The sequence below is a fragment of the Anneissia japonica genome, unplaced genomic scaffold (assembly GCF_011630105.1).
Source record: "Anneissia japonica isolate Jap-2015-1 unplaced genomic scaffold, ASM1163010v1 scaffold3867_len840240_cov202, whole genome shotgun sequence".
In the NCBI taxonomy this organism is placed as follows: domain Eukaryota; kingdom Metazoa; phylum Echinodermata; class Crinoidea; order Comatulida; family Comatulidae; genus Anneissia; species Anneissia japonica.
Window position 1 is genome coordinate 507,057 of NW_022715965.1, and position 19,203 is coordinate 526,259.

Sequence of the window (19,203 nt, forward strand, 5' to 3'; positions counted from 1 at the left end):
AATTCAAGGTTTTACCGTATTTATTACACTCGTAATTTTGAAATGTTTAATGTAAAAAAAGTTCGAATTTTCGACTTCTTAAGCACAGTCAAAATGAGCGAAAAATGAAGCTTGTACGTCCCCACCTTTGGCAAAAGGGCAAACGAACTCGAAGAGAAAAGAAGCAATTTATCATTTTAAACGCGATAACTTTTATATATTTTTAACTGGTTTGTAGTGTTAATTTGAGCTATAATGTTCCTCCCTAATTTTAATGATCTTATCAATCCTTTGTGGGATTGGCGATAGTGCAACGTTGAGAATAGGTTTTGGGTTGACAATGAATTTCTATCGTGAGTCTTCGTACGTAGCTACTGTACGTCTGGGTGTAGGCCTATTTCTCAAGTCTGTGTTTTTTTTTTGTTTTTTTTTTTGAAGTTGGAAGCAGTCTCGCGACCCTCATACATGTTTTGGTGACCCAAACAAGGCATGCTATTGTCCAGCCTGGTTTCCAGGCACTAATTTTTAGTTACCCACTCTTTATTGCGCTTAGCGCGCGCCATACATAATTTAATTGGCGTCCCATACTTGATTTCTTTTTCATTCCGTCTCTAAATTAACTTTATCGTTGGTGGCGCTGTACGGATCTGTCATTTTTGTTCTAAAATTACCAACATAAAAAGCAACACATTTTTTAGTACAATCATAGTTTATTGACAGACACATATAAACATGATGTAACAATAACAGTACACAAAAAAGTAATAAAATCCTTTTTGATTTCGGTACCGATCGTCTACAATATGCGACTTCCAAGATTGGCCCAATTCAATTTCTTGGTTTGACCATCTAATAAATATAATTAATTATATTGTAGATATAAGAAACAGTATATAACGGTGGTTTAAAATTTCATTAAAATGTACATCAAGTTCATCTGAGCTTCTATAGAATAAAATTAACAAGATTAAATCTTGGTTTCCATACAACCGCTACACTGTTGCTACAGTGTTTTCAGTGCAATTGTTGTGCTGTGTAGCATCCCTGACTCAATTGGGTAGGCTCCTCGATTCGACCGACCAATCAGCATCACCTAAAGATGTCGGCGACAGCGTGTAGGGATTGTATGAAAAGCAAGCTTAAACATTAAATAAATTAAGCAAGTTGATCTCACACAAATATTATATAAAGTTAGTATTGTAATACCTACTGTTAAAATAATACCGTATGAAATCAGGAGAAATTGATGGTATATAAATAGAGATTTAAACTAATTGAATTTTCTTGTATTTTCATTTAAAAAATAACAAATTAGATATTAACAATGATAAACATGCAACACCTCCAAGAGACAATTAAATTCTGTTTGGTTGATGCTGCTAATTTTGATTGATTATAAGTTTTTGGATACTAGGGCACTAGAAAAAGGTTCTGTCTCCATTTTCCACTCATACTGTATTCCTTACCTGGTTGTCCCCCTCCCTTTATCCCATTTTACTGTTCCAATTTTCCTTTCAGTTTCTACATTTCTACCTCCCTCATTCCTTTCAGTGCTTCCTGTGAATAGCATCATTGGGCTACATCTGAAGGTACAATGAGCAGTTGCTTCTGCTTTTGTGATACAAGCTACCAGAGCACCTCTAAAACACTGAGGTAAATATTTGCACTGTGTGCTTGAAATTTAAGACAACAAATTTATAATCATTACATTGACTCACTCCACAGATAGCTTATACTTGCAGCACAAAATCTGGAAAGTTGTGTGGTGGGGGGAGGAGGCGGAGAAGACTCTAACTAAGGTGTTCTTGACTTTCCCTGGGCCGCCCTCTATTTCAAATTCCTGGATCTGGCCTGGCACTGAGACACTGCTAATCCACCTGTATTTAAACTCTGTTTTGTTATTAGGCAGGTTGATACAGTATCTGCCTATTTAGGTGATGCTGCAGGAATGCCATGAATGCAGCTACTAGCCCTAGTAGTTCAATATATTTTCCATATAGCTATACTGTAGTTCAATATACTTTCCATATAGCTACTACTGTAGTTCAATATATTTTCCATATAGCATCCATTTAAACTCTGTTGCAGGTTGGTAATTTCAGCAGGCTGGCTTCAAGAAACCTTTTTTCTTTTTTTTCTTGGCTGGTTTCTCAGTTGAAGATGAATTAGTGCTCATATTGCGTTTCTTGCCAAATTTCTTTCCTATCGTTTCCACGAGAGTTGAATACCTAAACAAAATTAAACAAATGATTTGTTGTTGTCATTCCATAATAATTAGTAAAGATTATACCTGAGAATATATGATAATGGGAAAAAGCCCAAGCAAAATCTGCCCTCTATTCTTCATATTTTTTCGAGCACTTAGTTAAGCTAAGAGAAGTATATGCGAAAAATAAGCTTACTGTTTTGCCATTTCTTCATCAGTGATCATCGTTTCTCCTGAATCAATTGTTACCTCCTCTTCATCATCTTCCTCTTCTTTTGCCTCATTATTTTTCATCATTTTCTTTGAATAAAAAAAAATAAGAAAAAACCTCAAATATTTAAAACATTGAACACACATTTGCCACCCTTTTAAAATTTTATTGTAACTGTATGGGGATTTCCCGAATAAACTCATATCAAGTCAAAGCAGTAACTTAAATTTAAAAGCTGAATTAGATAGTTCAGGTTTTTGTTTTAACAGTAACAGCAACGAGTATACTTGTCCACAGGGTGTTGTATGAGGGCACCAGCGAAAGTTGCCAAAATCGGGGTAACATTCTAGCGTTTATAACTTAAAGATTAACTTAAGATACATCTAGACGATAACGATATGTTGCTGGTAGTACACTCGAGTGGCACAAGAACATATACCAACCCATACAAAAAGCAGTAGAGGTAACTCGCACTTGGCATAGTCAATAAAAAGTGCTAACACAGTGCTGTCGACAAGTTTACTCGTCGGCGTCCCCTAATATTTTCCTGCCAATTTATTTGACACATCATTTTGATGATAATATGACTAGATAAAATTTCAAAAAAGTATGTTTGTACATACAGTATAAACTTGTTTTGGCACACGGGAAAGAACCTTAAAAAGGTCTGGCAGTCAAAGTGTTAACTCAAAAGGGGTAGTAATTTCTGTGAAAAGACGATGAAATAGGACATGGGAGTGTATAGTTTCTCAAAAGCTTCACATCCTGGGTGTTGCCTGGGCCTACACTACACTACGTACCTCAATAAGTGGATCCATGCCTTTGAATGACATTCTGCCCCACATCAGATCTTCACACTTCACATAGCTCGCTTCAATTTCATATTTACTCCTGCAATCAAAAAAATTAAGCTACTTTATAATGAACCTTTCTGGGGTGTCAATCATACTTAATAATTGTCCAATCGAAACATTTTATTCAATAGGTAGAGCAAAAAATATGCATAAAATATATGCATGTCCCACAAACACACATGTTTTAATGTTTGGCTGTGGTTTTGTGAGAGCTTAGCAACAACATCGAAGGGGGTTGGGCTTTAGAATATTTATGGATCACTTTTTCTAATGTTTCACATTTTATCTATCATTAATCTCACAAATTCAAGTTTTCCAGGAACAAAAGGTCTATTACCGTACTCGCGTGAATAAGTGGCCGGGCGCTTAAAATATTTTTTGCACTTTTTAAGGGGCGCTTATTCAAATGGAGCGCTTATGAAAACAGAGTGAAAATTGAAGGGGTGCTTATGGAAATACATGAAAATTGAAGGGTTCTTCTGGGAACTTGGAAATCTAAATGGGCACTTTTTGAATGAAAAAAGAATTGTATAAGGACATCTGGAAACCAAAGGTTACGAATGGTTCTGGTGCAGAAAAGATAATCGTCCAGAGAGCATGGCTCATGACAGAAATGCTGTGAGTTTCAACAGCAGATGAAATTAGTGGTGGTGGTGTATAAACTTGTTGGCCATCTGCCGATTGAGATTAGCAGGATCATTGCAGGCTTAAGTCTTGCAAACTCACATGAAAACGTAAATTGTCGGGAAAAGAAAAAGAGAAGTAGACAAACGTAAGAAGAGGAAAGTTGGAAAGATACTGACAAGGGAGCTTCCATCTGTCCAGGAGAAAATCCTCATTTTGAAATTGACATAAGCAAATGTGAATCCAATCCGCAGCTCAAATCATGGCAACTACACTCTAGGGATTAGTTAGATTATCATTTGCTAAAAAAAAATCAATCACAAAATATCATTTTAAAAAATGAATAAAGAGGGCTCTTATTCAAATTAGGATGGGCGCTTATTCAAACGGGGCGCTTAAGACAATTTTCACTTTTGGAGGGGTGCTTATTCGAGAGATGTGCTTAGTCAAACAGGGTGCTCATTCGTGCGAGTACGGTAGTTCTGAGGAAATTCATTGTCATTAGTCCTATGCATTGGACTAATGATATATTTGCGTAGTATTCTTCTCCGTTTCTGTTAACTGAAGTTAATCAGTCAAAATTTTTGTAGAGCTTGAGGGGGCTCTGCTATTGGACTTACATCTTATGTTTCAACTCCGGCAGGTCCAGCACCCAATGGTCATCATCTATCTTGTGCTGTCTGTCCTGTTCCTTTGATTCCTCTATTACATCCCTGTCCAATTTTCGCTGCATAAACTGTGGATAATACCAAATGCATGTTTTGTTAACATTTGATATATTGTACATACAACCATACAGTATTGGCAAGTCACTCTTCTTAAAGTAGGGTATGTTTAGCAGTGGTGAATCCAGGAATTCAAAATAGAGGGGGCCCAGGTAGGGACTTTCACAGATGGAGGTTTCTCCCACCTAAGCCCCACCACAGTTGAGGAAAGGATGAGATTGGATCATACTTAATAACTGTCCAATCGAAACATTTTATTCAATAGGTAGAGCAAAAAATATGCATGTCCCACAAACACACATGTTTTAATGTTTGGCTGTGTTATGTTTAGCAGTGGTGAATCCAGCAATTCAAAATAGAGGGGGCCCAGGTAGGGACTTTCACAGATGGAGGTTTCTCCCACCTAAGCCCCACCACAGTTGAGGAAAGGATGAGATTAGATTGGATTTATTTGGTGTAAACACCAAGGATAGCCCACAAAAGTCTAGAAAAAAACTTATTTCCAGTGGGGTCCTTCTGGTGGTGATTGGGCAGTACACCGGGAGACAATCTCCTACTCTTTTCCCATGAGTGTAATGCGTTCTTTAACATGCACATGGGCCATAAATGCACACGGGACCAATGGCTTAAATGTCTTATCCGAAAGACGGTGCGCTATTGTACCTTTTTGTATTTCAGCCCTCCAGCTGAAAGAACACATGGAGAGGCAGCGATGGAAATTGACCCGGGGATCTAGAGATCTCCATGGTTCAGCGCACACACAGTGGCTACCACAAGATTAGCTCACTGAGCTAAGCTGCTCTCTTAGAGGGCATTTATGATTGGACAAGGCTATACGCACAACGGCTGTGTATATAAGGACAGAACGGATCTTATACGCACAGCAGCTTTTTTAATCATGTGATATTTTGGTGTGCTGCAATTGGTTGCTTGTCGCTGTGCATATAACAAAACCACTTTTATTGTATACACAGCCGCTGTACGTATAGCCAGTCTCCGCCAGTCCCAGCGGCAGAGGGCTGAAAATGGCATTCTGTCTTAAATTTGATTATTATAATTTTATTTTTTTTGCACAAAAAATTTGGGTTTTTTTTCCTTTTAAAATTGAGGCGGGGGGTACTAAGGTAAGCAAAATATCTTGACTACACAAAGGGAAAATCCATACAAGGGCTAGGCCTAGGCCTAGGCCGAACTAATGGTGACACAACGGACGCTGTTTCAGTGCGGCATTGAAGCGTTCTCCCAAGTCAACAAGATTTCTGTATGCCCGTCCAAGTCTAGGCTAGTTAATGACGGGCCTCCTAGCCAGTGAACACTTATAAATTTATTTAATACCATTTACTAATACAACAATATTAAATACATACAATGATGAAATTTGTATAAGTACCTTCATTTGTTTAACATTTTTCGACAGCCCTGGTTGCGATTTGTGCCGTCCATCGTCGGCTGCCATCTTTACGTCTAGCCTAAATGACATCCAGTGAGGCGCGCATGGGAAATCCCTCCCAGTTTAAAAAATCGTATCTCCTTCTCCCATATCTGCTGAATCTGTCAACCTGGTAGATCCGAAACACAAATCTCGCATGTGGCTATGAGGGAACTGCAGAAACACCACCTCTTTCTTAGCTGCTGGCTTGAGGAGAACTCGGATGAGAAGTTTGGACTTCAAAAGTCAAGTTCTGATGAAAAATCTCATCTCTGTTGTTATTTAATAGTCACGAAATTACTAGATTATTGGACAATTTGTGACAAACTTTAGGCTGTTCGGTTTTTGTTACTGTTGGGTGGGTGTTGGAAATTGAATAATCTCCTTTGCAGTGAAATTTGTTTTGTCTGCCCAGTCTGCCTGGGATAGAGAGAGGGAAGAATGGCAGTCGATGTAACCATTCTGAAGGTAAGTTTTATGATGCGACATTTTTTCAATCTTTTCGATATTAGGGAGGGGTAAATTTCATGTAATCCTAGGCTAGGCCACTGTTTTAAATTAGAAATAATAAGTACCTAGGCCTATTTCAGTTATCAACAGGTCTTTTCTCTTTAGGTGGACAATCCATGGCGTTTCTGGTTGAAGGAGGCTCCAGGCCCCAGAATGTCAAGTGAAACTAAACTGTTCCAGGATTTAACAGAGAGGATCCAAGAACACTGTGCATCGCACCTTCATATCAGTAAATATGTACTACAACCAGAAAAAGGACAGGTAGATAATATTCTCTATGATAATATCTGTTTCAGGGGTGGCGCCAGCATTTGTCCGACAAGGGGGAGGGGGTACGATCCTCAGGACAGGAGACCAATTTGTCACAGACGAAAGCATAAGTGAGCGTGGTTGGGCGTAGCTCAAATTCTTTGAGTTTAAGGGTTTCAAAGGCTTATTTAGATTCAAAGGTGATTTTAGATTCTTTATGTATTCATATAATACATGTATTCATATAATAAATTGTTTTTTCTACCCGATGAATTGTATTTTTTTCCCCACAACATGTAGCACAACACATTGAATCTTTAAAAAAATAAGTTTGCGAAACAGGGTATAAAAAAAGTCTCGCCTAATACTATGAAGCCTGTGTATAATTATTATTAACCAATCTTTTTTGTAACATCAGCTTTGCTTGGCGAAAAGAGCAACTGATAAACGCTGGTACAGGGCTAGAATTCAAACGATCATGCAATCCACCCAAGGCCCTCAAGCAAGGTACTTAAGATTTATTATGATTTATGCAACATGAAACATTATTTGAACATATGGCAAAGAACATAAAAAACGAACTTATATCAGTGTTACAGTTCTTGTCCATTGTCATTCAAAACATTTAGTTAATACATTTTGAATACTTTATGTTTCAAATCTTAATGGTTTTTATAAACTAAAATATTATCTTCCGTCAAGGGGCATATTATTAATTGTTAGCACCACTTCTATTATCATTGTCATCAAATATAATGTAATGAATTTATTTATCATTGTTATCACCACCACTAGCATCAACGTCTTTAATGAGACTTTGTTGGCTCTATTGAGCATGGTCATCTTCATCATCATCCTCATAATCGTCATCATTATCTTCATCATCATCTTCATTATCTCATCCTCATAATCATCATTATCTTCACCATCTTCCTCATCATCCTCATTATCATCCTCATAATCATCATTATCTTCACCATCTTCCTCATCATCCTCATTATCATCCTCATAATCATCATCATCTTCATTATCTCATCCTCATAATCATCATTATCTTCACCATCTTCCTCATCATCCTCATCATCATCCTCATAATCATCATCATTATCTTCATCATCATCTTCATTATCTCATCCTCATAATCATCATTATCTTCACCATCTTCCTCATCATCCTCATTATCATCCTCATAATCATCATTATCTTCACCATCTTCCTCATCATCCTCATTATCATCCTCATAATCATCATCATTATCTTCATCTTCATCATCATCTCACAATCATCCTCATCATCATCCTCATAATCATCATCTTTATCATCATCCTCATCTTCATAATCATCATCATTATCTTCATCATCATCATCATCCTCATAATCATTACCTTCATTATTTTTCCTCATCCTCATAATCATCATGATCATGATCATCATCATCATCTTTATTATCATCACTATTTTTTTCATTATCATCATTATCAATCCATTTTTGTATTGAGATTTTAAACATTTTAACCTAAACTAATTTATCAATCCTCAGTTTATATCTGCTGGATTTTGCTGAAAGCATCCGGAGTCCAACAAGCTGGTGAGTAGTATCTGTATATGACCACAGTCTTCTTATCACACAAGTTCATACTCTGTGGAACCATGTCGATTTAGTTCTAAAAAACTTGACAATTTTTGCGTATACTGTAGTGGTGAAAGACATGGTAAAAACGGGGCCATGACGTGAACGCTTTCTTCTTGACCTCATGGCCACAGTAAAAATGGTCAATGGTTAAAGACCTTGTACAAATGTTTATTTGGGCATCTTTTGGTTTTATGCAGCACACGCGAAGTTTATTCTTCTACTGGTTGCTTCTTTCGATGTACAGTATTGTTATCAACTGACCAAATGTATTCATAGTAAAGTTTTCATTGGTGAGATCATGGTCATGGTAGTTCTGGGCACTATAAATATTATAGAGTTCCATTATTGCTCTTGTAAATCTTACTGGTCTTGGTATTAATGGGCTGTATTTACATTTACTGTAGTCATTGTACAAGAGAGAACTGCCTCTGGCACTATTTCCACCTGCAGAGAGCTGCAGCATTTTATGAATTTTCTTTTAGTTTATTTATTTGTTTGTTTGTTTGTTTGTTCGTTTTTTTGATATTATTACTGTATGGGCAAAAGTGATAAATATTCTAGTTTAATATTATAACACTTGCATTTCAATTATGTTCATAGGTTACGGGAATTGCCAAGTGAATTTCTAAAAGTACCATTGCAAGTGAAAGAGGCTCGACTTTACAAAACTCAACCTCTGACTCTTGAAACCTGTTTTGTTGATTTGTCCGTCAGTTCAAAGTAAGTACACCAAGTTTTCTGAATAAGTAACTCCCTTGATTGATAATAATTGTTAATGATACAGTATTTGTTATTTATTGACCAACTTTTCTAAAAGGCTGGGCCCCCGAAACCAATCCTGACAGGAATAAAGCTGGCACCAGCGGGCGTTGTTTACACACCAGCTCGCAATGCCTGATGAAGTTGTGTTTATAAAGGCTAACTCAGACAGCGTCGTATGATTTGTTTTTGTGTCAGGTCTGTGTGAGTTAAACGCAGACGCGATGATTTGCGTCGAGAGCAGTCGCGTCGTAGAATATTAAACATGTTAATATTTCTCACAACGGCTTAAGACTGTCCCCGATGATGAATCGTGTCAGGGTGCGTCGTACGACGCTGTCTGAGTTGGCCTTAACATCGACAAAAGCTCGCAGTAAATTAACATCCATTGTGTTATTTTATTAATGATTAAAATAGTTCTAGAACAATATAAAGTTATATATCATATTTTATCTTTTAATAAAGATGCTCATCAATATGAATATGTTTGTAAATTACTATTTCACAAATATAGTTGTTTATTGAATAACATGGAATTTCATTAAATATTTATAAATAATATTAACTAGAAATGGTGATATTAAAGTGAGAAAAAAGTTTGCAATTAATTTAGTACCTATTTGTAATATTAAGGTGGTGGTAATTATTATTGTTGTCGAAGGTATAAAAGGTAACAAAAAATGCATTTTTTAAAATTTTGTGTCTTACTGCTGTGGCAGTGCTGCTTTCTTTTTTTTGTCTGTTGTTGCCAATCTTCTTGCATTATTATCGTCATCATTATTTAACAATAGTTTTTATTGTATTCCTCACTTTGCATTATGAAATTTATTTTAATTTTTTTCTTGTAGACCATGTAAGATGTGGGACAAGGCTGCAGTTGTGTATTTTAAGAATGCTGTCAAAGGTCAGAACAATTTAACAAATCTGATATTATATTTTGCAATTCTCAATTTATATAAAAAAAGTGAATTTGCTTCTCCTTAAGTAAGCTTAATTGAACATTTGTTAATATTCTAGCAGTTTTTTTTAAAATTTACATTACTTTATATACAAGTTTTTTTTAGTATAGTTTTAAAAAATGCAGATATGTTATGTCTAGTTATTTGTCAATTTAATTCTAATATTTGAACATTACATGAGAGAGTAAGTTAAAATTTGTTATTTTATGAAAACCAATTTAATACTAAAATCTGTAGAATTGGAAGGCAAGCATCTTAACCATCATGCCTCCACTAAATTCCTGCAATTGGTTGAGTTCAATCAAGTTAATTAAAATGTTTATTTTCCACAGAGGCAACATCCTCCAAGGTTGAGGTTCATCACCATGACAACTCATCAAGCATTTTCTATGTGACCTTATACCTGAATATGCCTTTAGAGGGCTTGGTAAGTATGTGTTTATTATTCAACTTTATGCTATTAGAATTTTAATATGAGACACCAAGGCTTTTGTTGCCATACAATTAATACACAATATAAAATGCATAATATGTAACAGTAACTGTCTCTTATTTTCATGAGTGCTGCATCCCCACCTTCTTCAGTCTTTGTGCCATCCTGACATTCCCATATCTCATAAAAAATATTCCTTGATGTCGACAGTTCAAAAGCCTTAGTCTTTCAATTCCTCTTTTTCCTTATATTACCCTCCGGAAGCAACTGTTCAATTTATGTTCATATTATACTTATTTGATGCTAACATTACTATTTCTGTTTTAGATCGACATGAATGAGGATCTTGTGGTGAAACAATACGCCATCAAAAACGAAGTGGGATTGTCTTGTAAGTGAACTTACTGAGACCATAGTTTCAATAATATTTAATCATTCAGTGATTTCAGTTAATGTGTTTTTGTTTTGATTTCAGCCCGAAAATGTGATGAAAAAGAGAATGTTAGTACCTTTCAAAAAGTTGATGTTGATGGTTACCTGATGAAGCAGTTTAGAGAATATGAAGAAAAAAAAGCAGAAAAAGAGGGAGAATTAGATGAAATTGAAGAGAAGAAAGAATCCAGAGCTGTTTCCATGAATATAGGAGAAAAAACAAATGATGATGACAGCAAATTAGTAGAACAAATTGAAAAGTTGGAGAACCTCAAAAAGGAGGAAATGTTACGATCTCTTAGTCAAACATTAGAACGCAATGTTCATGGACAGTCGTGGGGTGTTCCTGATGACGGAATGTCTAAAAGTTCTGAGGATCGCTGGTCCGAAACAGAGGCTACTTCAGGACGGAGGAAGCAGCAGGCAATTGGACGTGGAAAAATGATAATAGATATGCTTTCAAAAATGGATGGCAATAACCTCGGATCCCAGAATAAGAAGAAAGAGGAGTTGGAACCAGTAATGATATCAAGGAGAAGAGTTAACCGACTTGAATATCAGAGTCCAAAAACATCAACTTTCACATTCCCTCAAGAATTGAGTGAATCAGATTCTTTCAGTACCTTTTCTCCATCTCCTTGGTCAAAAAAATGTCCTAATGTTTCCATCAGAGATTATAAAAATGATCAAGAAACAAGCACCGACTCGGATACATTTTTTTACACTAAATCATCTCGGAAAAAATTAACAAGCAATGAAAATGCACCAGACAATACAGAAGCATCATCAATGAAAGCGATGCGCGTGCAAATGTCGCCAATTCTCGACTCAGGAGATGATGCCAATAACACAGTAGTTAAGTCCACACAGAAACGTACTGCATCAATGGCAGAGATGATAACTGCTTTTGCATTATCTGCATCAGACACATATACGTCTAAAGATTCTGATTCCTGTGAATTGTCTTCACCTGATAGACATAGAAGAAGGCGGCGGCGTAATGTTCTTGAGATGTTTGAGCAGTCTCCAGTTGGTTTGCAGACTCAAGCCTCAAATGGCAGTTGGAAAGAACAGTCCAATGATGGTCACAGTCATGTCTTGGATGGTAATTTTAGGGAATCTTCTGATGGTCATCACAGTCAGAGCTTGAATGGCAGTTTGAAAGAACAGTCTGTGGATAGTCAGGACAGTCAAAGTGTGGATGGTAGTTTGTTGGGGCAGTCCCTTGATGGTCAGCACAGCCATAGCTTGGGTGGTAGTTTGTTGGGGCAGTCCCTTGATGGTCAGCACAGCCGTAGCTTGGGTGGTAGTTTGTTTGGCCAGTCCAATGATGGTCACAGTCATGTCTTGGATGGTAATTTTAGGGAATCTTCTGATGGTCATCACAGTCAGAGCTTGGATGGCAGTCTTGAGCACATTAAGCGTGTTCATTGGAAGCCGGAACTTATCAAGGATAGCACAGATGGAGCAGAGGAAAAGCACATGTAAGTACAAATGTATTTTTTTTGTATTATTCACAAGATTTGTTTTTACTAATTAAAACTCACTAGAATTAAAAAAAAATGTTTAATATAGTTGATAGCCTTTTTTACGGAAACCACACATATGGTTGCTTAATGTCACATATCTTGAAATTCTGCACTTTTTACTAAATTTCGCGTTTGAATCAATTGCTATACTTTTTTCTCATTTAGGCAACAGAAGTTAGTTGGTATTTTGAAGTCACCAAGTCCAGTGGCTAAATCCAGCAAACTTTTTGAAGAGAGGTAAGTTGGTAGAAGTTTAGGGACCGGCATTTTGAAGGAATTTTTGATTCTCTGTGATTACAGGGTTTTTGTGTGATCATGTTTCTTGGTCACAAAAGGAGTTTTCCTTGATCACAGGTGGATTTAATTAATAATGAATTTTAATTATTTATTATACTGTAAGAATTTTTAAGTTTCATTTCTATTTGGTTCTTGCTGGTTACTATACAAATATAAAAAAAAAACTTAGTAAATTTTTGAAGCTTTTTTGCAAGCTTTTTGGGCCATCTTAATGGCAGTAGATTTCCTAGAGTACATTATTCAATCATTCTTCTGCACAAAACAGGGATTTTATACAGTATTAATTTTATATTCTATTCTAGGTTTAAGGAAACTGATTTTGGTACACCAAGTACTCTGACAAAAGAGTTTGACAAGAAATTAATCCAGGAAAGGTAATGGCTGTTCATCAGATTCAGATTTATTGGTTTATGTGCAAACAAAATTAACAAAACACTAGTAAATATACATAAAAACAAAGTAAATCAATTAAATAGAAACACTCATTTATCTTTATCCAGGTAAATACATTTATCAGTCATCATGTATTCATATTCAAAATTAAGTTTTATCTTTTGTAATATGATATTTTTCTTTTGAATGATCCCAATTTCGAACTGGTAAAAACATTGATGTTATTAATGTTTCTGTTAGAGCTTTCACTGGTTGACAACACAGCTTACTAATGATTTCAGTCATATAATGCTGTCTATGTTTTCCATGATAACTTGTTTTGTTATAGCACCATCTTTCCAACCATTTGGATATAAAGTCAATTGAGTTATTCTCCATGTTAAACTCAAGTTAATCAGTAAAATGAATAGCACACAACTAAAACTTAATAATGACCAAATCATGTTGATTGAAAATCAACATCAAAATTGATCATTTTAAAATCCTGTTTCTTTCAGGTTGAAGAACCAACTTCTTGCTGGTCGCCTTCCAACTAAAAGCCAGCAACTCTCAGAGGATTTCACCCTAGTACATGGAGACCGCCCTCTAAAGCCTATTGTTGAGCTTGAAGAAGCACCATTCCCTGATATGTTTAAAAGAGTATGTATTTTTTTATTTTAAGAAAAACATGTAGCATTTTTCATAGTTATAAAATTATAGGCAATAATATGTCTATTTCGTGAATACTTACTTGGATAAACCGACTAATTGCCTATTATTTTTTCACACATGAGAACACCCCTCAAAAGCAAAATGGAACAGTCGTCCCTGGCGCCAAGCACAAATGATCCCACAACCATGCTTCATCCTCATTCTTTTTCGAAAGATGTTCTATGAACATATCGCCTCAATATTTACGAGTGTTATAACAAAGATTTGGATTTTTATCTCTGGATTTTGGAAGATTTTATCTACTTGGATTCATAGAGATATCTAAAGCAGAGTGTACTCACTCCCTAACCCTAACACTAAACCTAGCCCCAAGATAGACAACCATCGGGATTTGTGCCCTCACTGCTGCACCTGCAGTGAGGCTTTGTGGGGCGAGATTTGTGTGATGTGGCCGCCATCTCGTTTTGTTACCGTCTTAGAGTGGCAGTCTGAGCATCCCTTCGTAAGGCGGCTGTGTCTGTGGTGGCCACGCCTACCGCTCCGGGGGGCGAGTTCATTGTCTCCCTTTGAGGGATTTGTGGGTGCGGCGTAGCCGTAGGTTTTGGCTTCTGCTGCGCACGTAGATCCTTCGGTGGCACCGGAGGAGGCAATAATATATATTTTGTTATTAATAGCTTTTTGACATAAAATCTATCTGCTTATTTGTGTGAGTATTTCACACAAGTTTTATGTATATTAACAATATATTTTTTGTTTTAATTGCTTTTGTTTAGATGCTAAAAAAGAAAAATTTTTGTAGCCCTAGCCTGATTCAGTCTCATAGCTGGCCGACCATTTTAAGAGGCAGGGACATGGTTGGTGTGTCCAGGCAGAATAGGAGCCATGCCTACCTGCTACCCCTCTTCACTCAGGTTGTACAGCCTAGCGCTTATAGTGCCTTGCCTAGGGGTACTGGGGTAAGTTTAATACAGAGGAAATCTATAATCAATGCTTCTCTCTTTGTTGTTGTGTAGTTGTTCCTTTCGTTGGAAAAGCACATCAATACCTATCAGAATATATGTACAATACAAATTATCACCATAAAAGTTGTGATTATTTTATGTTCTACTGTAATAAACTTGAATAATAAAATTCCATAATTGACTTGTTTCCTTTGTATATTTAATTACTTTTCAATTTAAAATTAGAAGAGGCTCAGTGAATGTTTAGCTTTTTTATATAACAAGTAAATAAAGAAAAAAAAACAAAACATATTTATAGAAAGTGACCCTTTGTATCCTAGAAGGTCAGCTGATATGCAGGCCCTCTTTAAATAAATGAAATAATGTGATGCTTTTATCAGTGAATTCTCTTTATGAGGCTTAGGGAGTGGAGTTTGCTTTTAGTCCTGAGAGAAAGTCCTGCTGTCGCAGGAATTCAACCCAGGACCAAGGATTAGAAGGCAAACATTTTAACCACTAAACTATTCAACTCCACTCTACACTATTCCACTCCACTCCACACTTATATATCATTATTATTTATATTTCTGCTAGCCTCTAATTATTGTGATAGTGCCACGATGGAAGAAGGCAAAACAAGTGTACGACGATGCCCAGAGTATGCTGCCAAATGCAAAATATGTGAGAGCATTGGTAATCCATGGAGCTGGGGCTGAGGAAAATAAGGAAGTAGGTTTCAAGTATTAAATCATTCTTATAGGCTAAAGCTTAGTATTCTATTCGATTCTGTAAAGCTTACCTTGAAAATAATGGAATCGTCCACCCAAGCTCATAATATATAATAGATATTTTGGAATTACATTAGACAGCCAAGCACAGAGTGTTTATATTCTGATCAGGGTGAATGCTAGTTTAAGCTGTGCACACTGAGTTGGCTGACAAACCCATCTCGTCCGCCCTACATGACAGTGTTCAATGGAGTGTCAATCAAATTTAACAACTGACTAATCAGAACAGCGCTAGGAATACGCGCATGTCTCACAAACGCACATGTTGTCCCACAAACGCACGTGCTCGCTATGTTTTAACAGTCGTCTTGTGGGACCTTAGCAACAATATCCAAGGGGCGGAGCTTAGCGGAAAGGTCCATTGTCGGTTGTAGTCTGAACAGGTTCGTCATGGAATTACGTTGGCTGACGACCTTTGACTGAGTGTGCGCCCATCAATTATGAAAATGTAAGACGTTAAAATGTATGCAATAACGTTGATAGCCATCCTCTTGTCAAAAATTACAATTTTCTAAAATAGTATAAATATTAAATATTGAATTTATTTCAGATTGATCTAATAAATGGATGTGAAATCCTTGTTGGTACACCATTATGTTTCTTGCGTTTGCTGAAGAAATCTCACCTCAATACAGAAAGGCTTTGTCACTTGGTAAGTCTAATAACTTAATACAAAGTAAGCAATCCAAATACTGAACTTTTGTTTAGTATATTAACTGTATTTATTCGAATAAACATCCCGCTTTGAATAAGCTCCCCCTCGAATAAATGCCCCATCTAGGACCCAATTTGGAATAAACGCTTCCCTTAAAGAAGCGCCCCAAGGTGTCTATATTTCTCTTGAATAATGGCCCTCCTAAATAATTGTACACAATTCTAATGGCAGAAACATCGTTCTCAACACATTCTATTAATTTTCTACTCCAGTAGAATTACATTTTTTCAAACCTGCTTGGGATCAATAAGTCCACTTTTACAGTGAAATTTAGGGGCATTTATTAATGCCTCCTTCGAATAAACGCCCTCTCAAAAACACTTCTCAACCCAACTCTTTATTTACTAGTACACCTCTCAAAATTAAATAGAATAGTCCTTATTTTATAATGCTAGCCACCACATTTGCATCCTCATTCCCTTTTCACCTTTATAAGATAGATTATTTACTAATTTACAGGTGTTTGATGATGCTGATGTGGTGTTCTCTGACTTTACTCAAGAGGTACGAGAAATTATGCAGGAGTATGGCAAGACATTGCAGAACCAGCCAAGCCGTTCAGCTCCACGCCAGATCCTTGCATTCAGTTCCCACTGGACTGCTGGTCTTGAATCATTCATGAAGGCCTACCAATCTGACCCGCTTGTCATCATAGCTCACAAGCTAGAGGCAGCAGTGTATGGTAGAATCCGCCATGTAAGAATTCTTTCTTTGATTTATAAGATAGTGTAAAAACATACATTGATATTTTTCGCTATTCAGCTAGGTATATTCAGCTGGCTCTGATGGTTTTAAAAAATCGCCTCGTCTGAAGATTCAAGTGACTCCATGTCAAACTAATTATGTGAAGTGGCGAGAACTTATAGCCATTAGGGTTCCCCTCGTGAAATATAGTTAAATACAAAAACTATATGATTTAATTACCTTTAACATTAAATAGTCATTATAGATTAACATTCCTTATGAGAATTTGTAATCCGCAAGGAGTGTGTAATACTGGATAACATCTGGGTATCCCTGTTTATTCCATGTCTGCTGCACAAGGTATCGTTTTCCAATCAGCTCCATATTGCCATACATAACGTTAGAACTTGCACGGATGTCATCGTAAACTACATTTCCCTGGTAATTTAGAACAAACCGAGTTCCACTATAATCGGACACAATCAAAAATCCGTTTGGAGAGATGGCTAAGCAGAAACTCTTAAGAAACGGCTCATATTTGCATACTAAATATGGGTTGATTAAACTAGCTAAAGGCTGGCCTTCAAGGTCGAATGCACCGATGACATTGTTGCCTTTGTGGTTGCATGTCCCTTGATGTTTAGCAACCCACAATATATTGTTTTTGATGTCTACCCAATTTGGGGAGGTGATGCTGTCAAGGGTAATCTCTCCACATGGTTCTCCAACACACGAGAATTTTAAGAAACCATGCTTTGGCTGTTTTGCCTGACATGTTATAATGTAGATGAAACCACTTCTGTCGCAGGTGATTCCATGATAATGAAGTGTATCCAATTTCTGGCTTAAGCCTTCGAGGTTGACCTTTCCGATGCTCTTGCCACGTATGTCAAATTTCATCAATGTGTACTCCTTAGTTCCGATTTCGTAGCATAGAGCAAAGATGACGCTATTTGTGGCAAAGCTTGTGCAGATGTGAACCTGCTGATCATTGGAGTCTGAAGAGCTTTCATGTAAGGTCATTGTCTCAGAGTCAGATTTGAACACAAGGAGTTTCGTGTGCAAGACATAGTCTGGTGTTTGCCGCATGCATGATATCACAGGATAGCCAGATGGTAGAATATGAAGACATTTGATGTTGTATCCAGAATCTTTAGTGTCAAGAAAAAGTCTCTTTGCAACAGAACTTATACGTATATCCTTTGCATGTGTTGGGCTGGTTAAGTAACACCTCTGATACAGTCTTAGAAATGCTGTGGCAGTAGGTCTCAACCTAGAATCCTTGCTCCAGGTTTCTGTTAGAAGCTTCATCAGTTCCGACCCGCATTTTTTGTGAATCGTTGGTCGTAGGTCATCGTGAATAATTTTTCTCATAAGCTGTCGTTTTGTTTTTGTATAGTCTCCATAAGGGATTTTCCCACTCAGGATTTCATTGACAACAATGCCAATGGAATAGATATCTGACATTATACTTGTTCTGGTGGGGTCTCCAAGAACCTCTGGTGCCATCCATGGAACATTGCTATCTAGATACTCATCAGTATTATTAAATGACCTCTGATTTGTAAGTCCATCGCTAATTTTCAAGCAAGAATCAAATATAAAACAGTTTGAAGATTTTAAATTCCGATGTATTACACCATTCTCGTGGAGAAAAATGATTCCATAAATTAAGTCATAGATCCAAGAGTGACGAGTGTTTGATGTCAGTTGATCGTTTTTATTCATCAAATACTGCAGTAGATTTCCATGTGGTGATAGTTCCATTATTATCCAGCTGGTTGTTCTGATTATCCCAAAGTTTCTCAACAGATTAGGATGGTTAAGACCAAGGAAAACCTGGACATTGCACTTCCTGTCTGGACAAACTTCTACAATCTTGACAGCAACCAAATGTTTCTTGCTCACCCAATTTGCTTCATACACTTTTCCAAATTCCCCATTACCAAGCTCTCTACCAATTAGTACATCATCAACTTGTATTTCCGTCTCGTGAGGACTGTCTTGCTCTTGTTTTAGTGATGGTGGTTGTTTGGCAAGTAGTAGAGTAGTAGTAGGATCCATTCCACGTCACTATTGCAAAGAATACTCAAGGGGAGTAATATATTGCAGCCAGAAAAACTGAATAGCATTTATGTACAGTCCTGAATCATGTTTCTGATCATAGAGTTACAAAGGGCAGTTCTTATCAATGTATAGTTT

At 36.7% G+C, this 19,203-nt stretch overlaps 3 protein-coding genes across 4 annotated transcripts in view; 1 reads left to right on the forward strand and 2 right to left on the reverse strand.

Moving 5' to 3' along the window:
• Positions 1–1,730: 1,730 nt before the first annotated feature.
• On the reverse strand, positions 1,731–6,133 carry LOC117109481 (M-phase phosphoprotein 6-like). The gene is made up of 5 exons (XM_033251842.1): positions 5,990–6,133; positions 4,495–4,610; positions 3,197–3,287; positions 2,382–2,485; positions 1,731–2,207 (listed from the first exon to the last, which is right to left on the reverse strand). Exons 1-5 carry the CDS (start codon positions 6,077–6,079, stop codon positions 2,078–2,080), a joined length of 531 nt encoding a protein of 176 aa, XP_033107733.1. The 5' UTR covers positions 6,080–6,133; the 3' UTR covers positions 1,731–2,077.
• A 220-nt stretch (positions 6,134–6,353) lies between these two features.
• The window catches only part of LOC117109479, a 35,993-nt gene continuing 23,143 nt past the window's right edge, over positions 6,354–19,203 (forward strand). The window contains exons 1-17 of one of the 2 annotated variants that reach the window (XM_033251839.1): positions 6,354–6,496; positions 6,644–6,799; positions 7,206–7,294; positions 8,328–8,375; positions 9,021–9,140; positions 10,028–10,083; positions 10,471–10,565; positions 10,899–10,962; positions 11,047–12,079; positions 12,176–12,487; positions 12,698–12,769; positions 13,132–13,203; positions 13,720–13,861; positions 14,647–14,829; positions 15,409–15,543; positions 16,153–16,254; positions 16,777–17,013. In XM_033251839.1, the coding sequence (XP_033107730.1) occupies positions 6,470–6,496; positions 6,644–6,799; positions 7,206–7,294; positions 8,328–8,375; positions 9,021–9,140; positions 10,028–10,083; positions 10,471–10,565; positions 10,899–10,962; positions 11,047–12,079; positions 12,176–12,487; positions 12,698–12,769; positions 13,132–13,203; positions 13,720–13,861; positions 14,647–14,829; positions 15,409–15,543; positions 16,153–16,254; positions 16,777–17,013 (2,943 nt within the window). In that variant the 5' untranslated portion in view covers positions 6,354–6,469. Of the gene's footprint in view, positions 6,497–6,643; positions 6,800–7,205; positions 7,295–8,327; positions 8,376–9,020; positions 9,141–10,027; positions 10,084–10,470; positions 10,566–10,898; positions 10,963–11,046; positions 12,080–12,163; positions 12,488–12,697; positions 12,770–13,131; positions 13,204–13,719; positions 13,862–14,646; positions 14,830–15,408; positions 15,544–16,152; positions 16,255–16,776; positions 17,014–19,203 lie in introns of both variants that reach the window. The other variant, XM_033251840.1, reaches the window with a different exon arrangement.
• Positions 17,064–19,127, reverse strand: LOC117109480 (serine/threonine-protein kinase PLK4-like). Its single transcript, XM_033251841.1, has one exon. It carries the CDS (start codon positions 19,063–19,065, stop codon positions 17,278–17,280), a length of 1,788 nt encoding a protein of 595 aa, XP_033107732.1. The 5' UTR covers positions 19,066–19,127; the 3' UTR covers positions 17,064–17,277.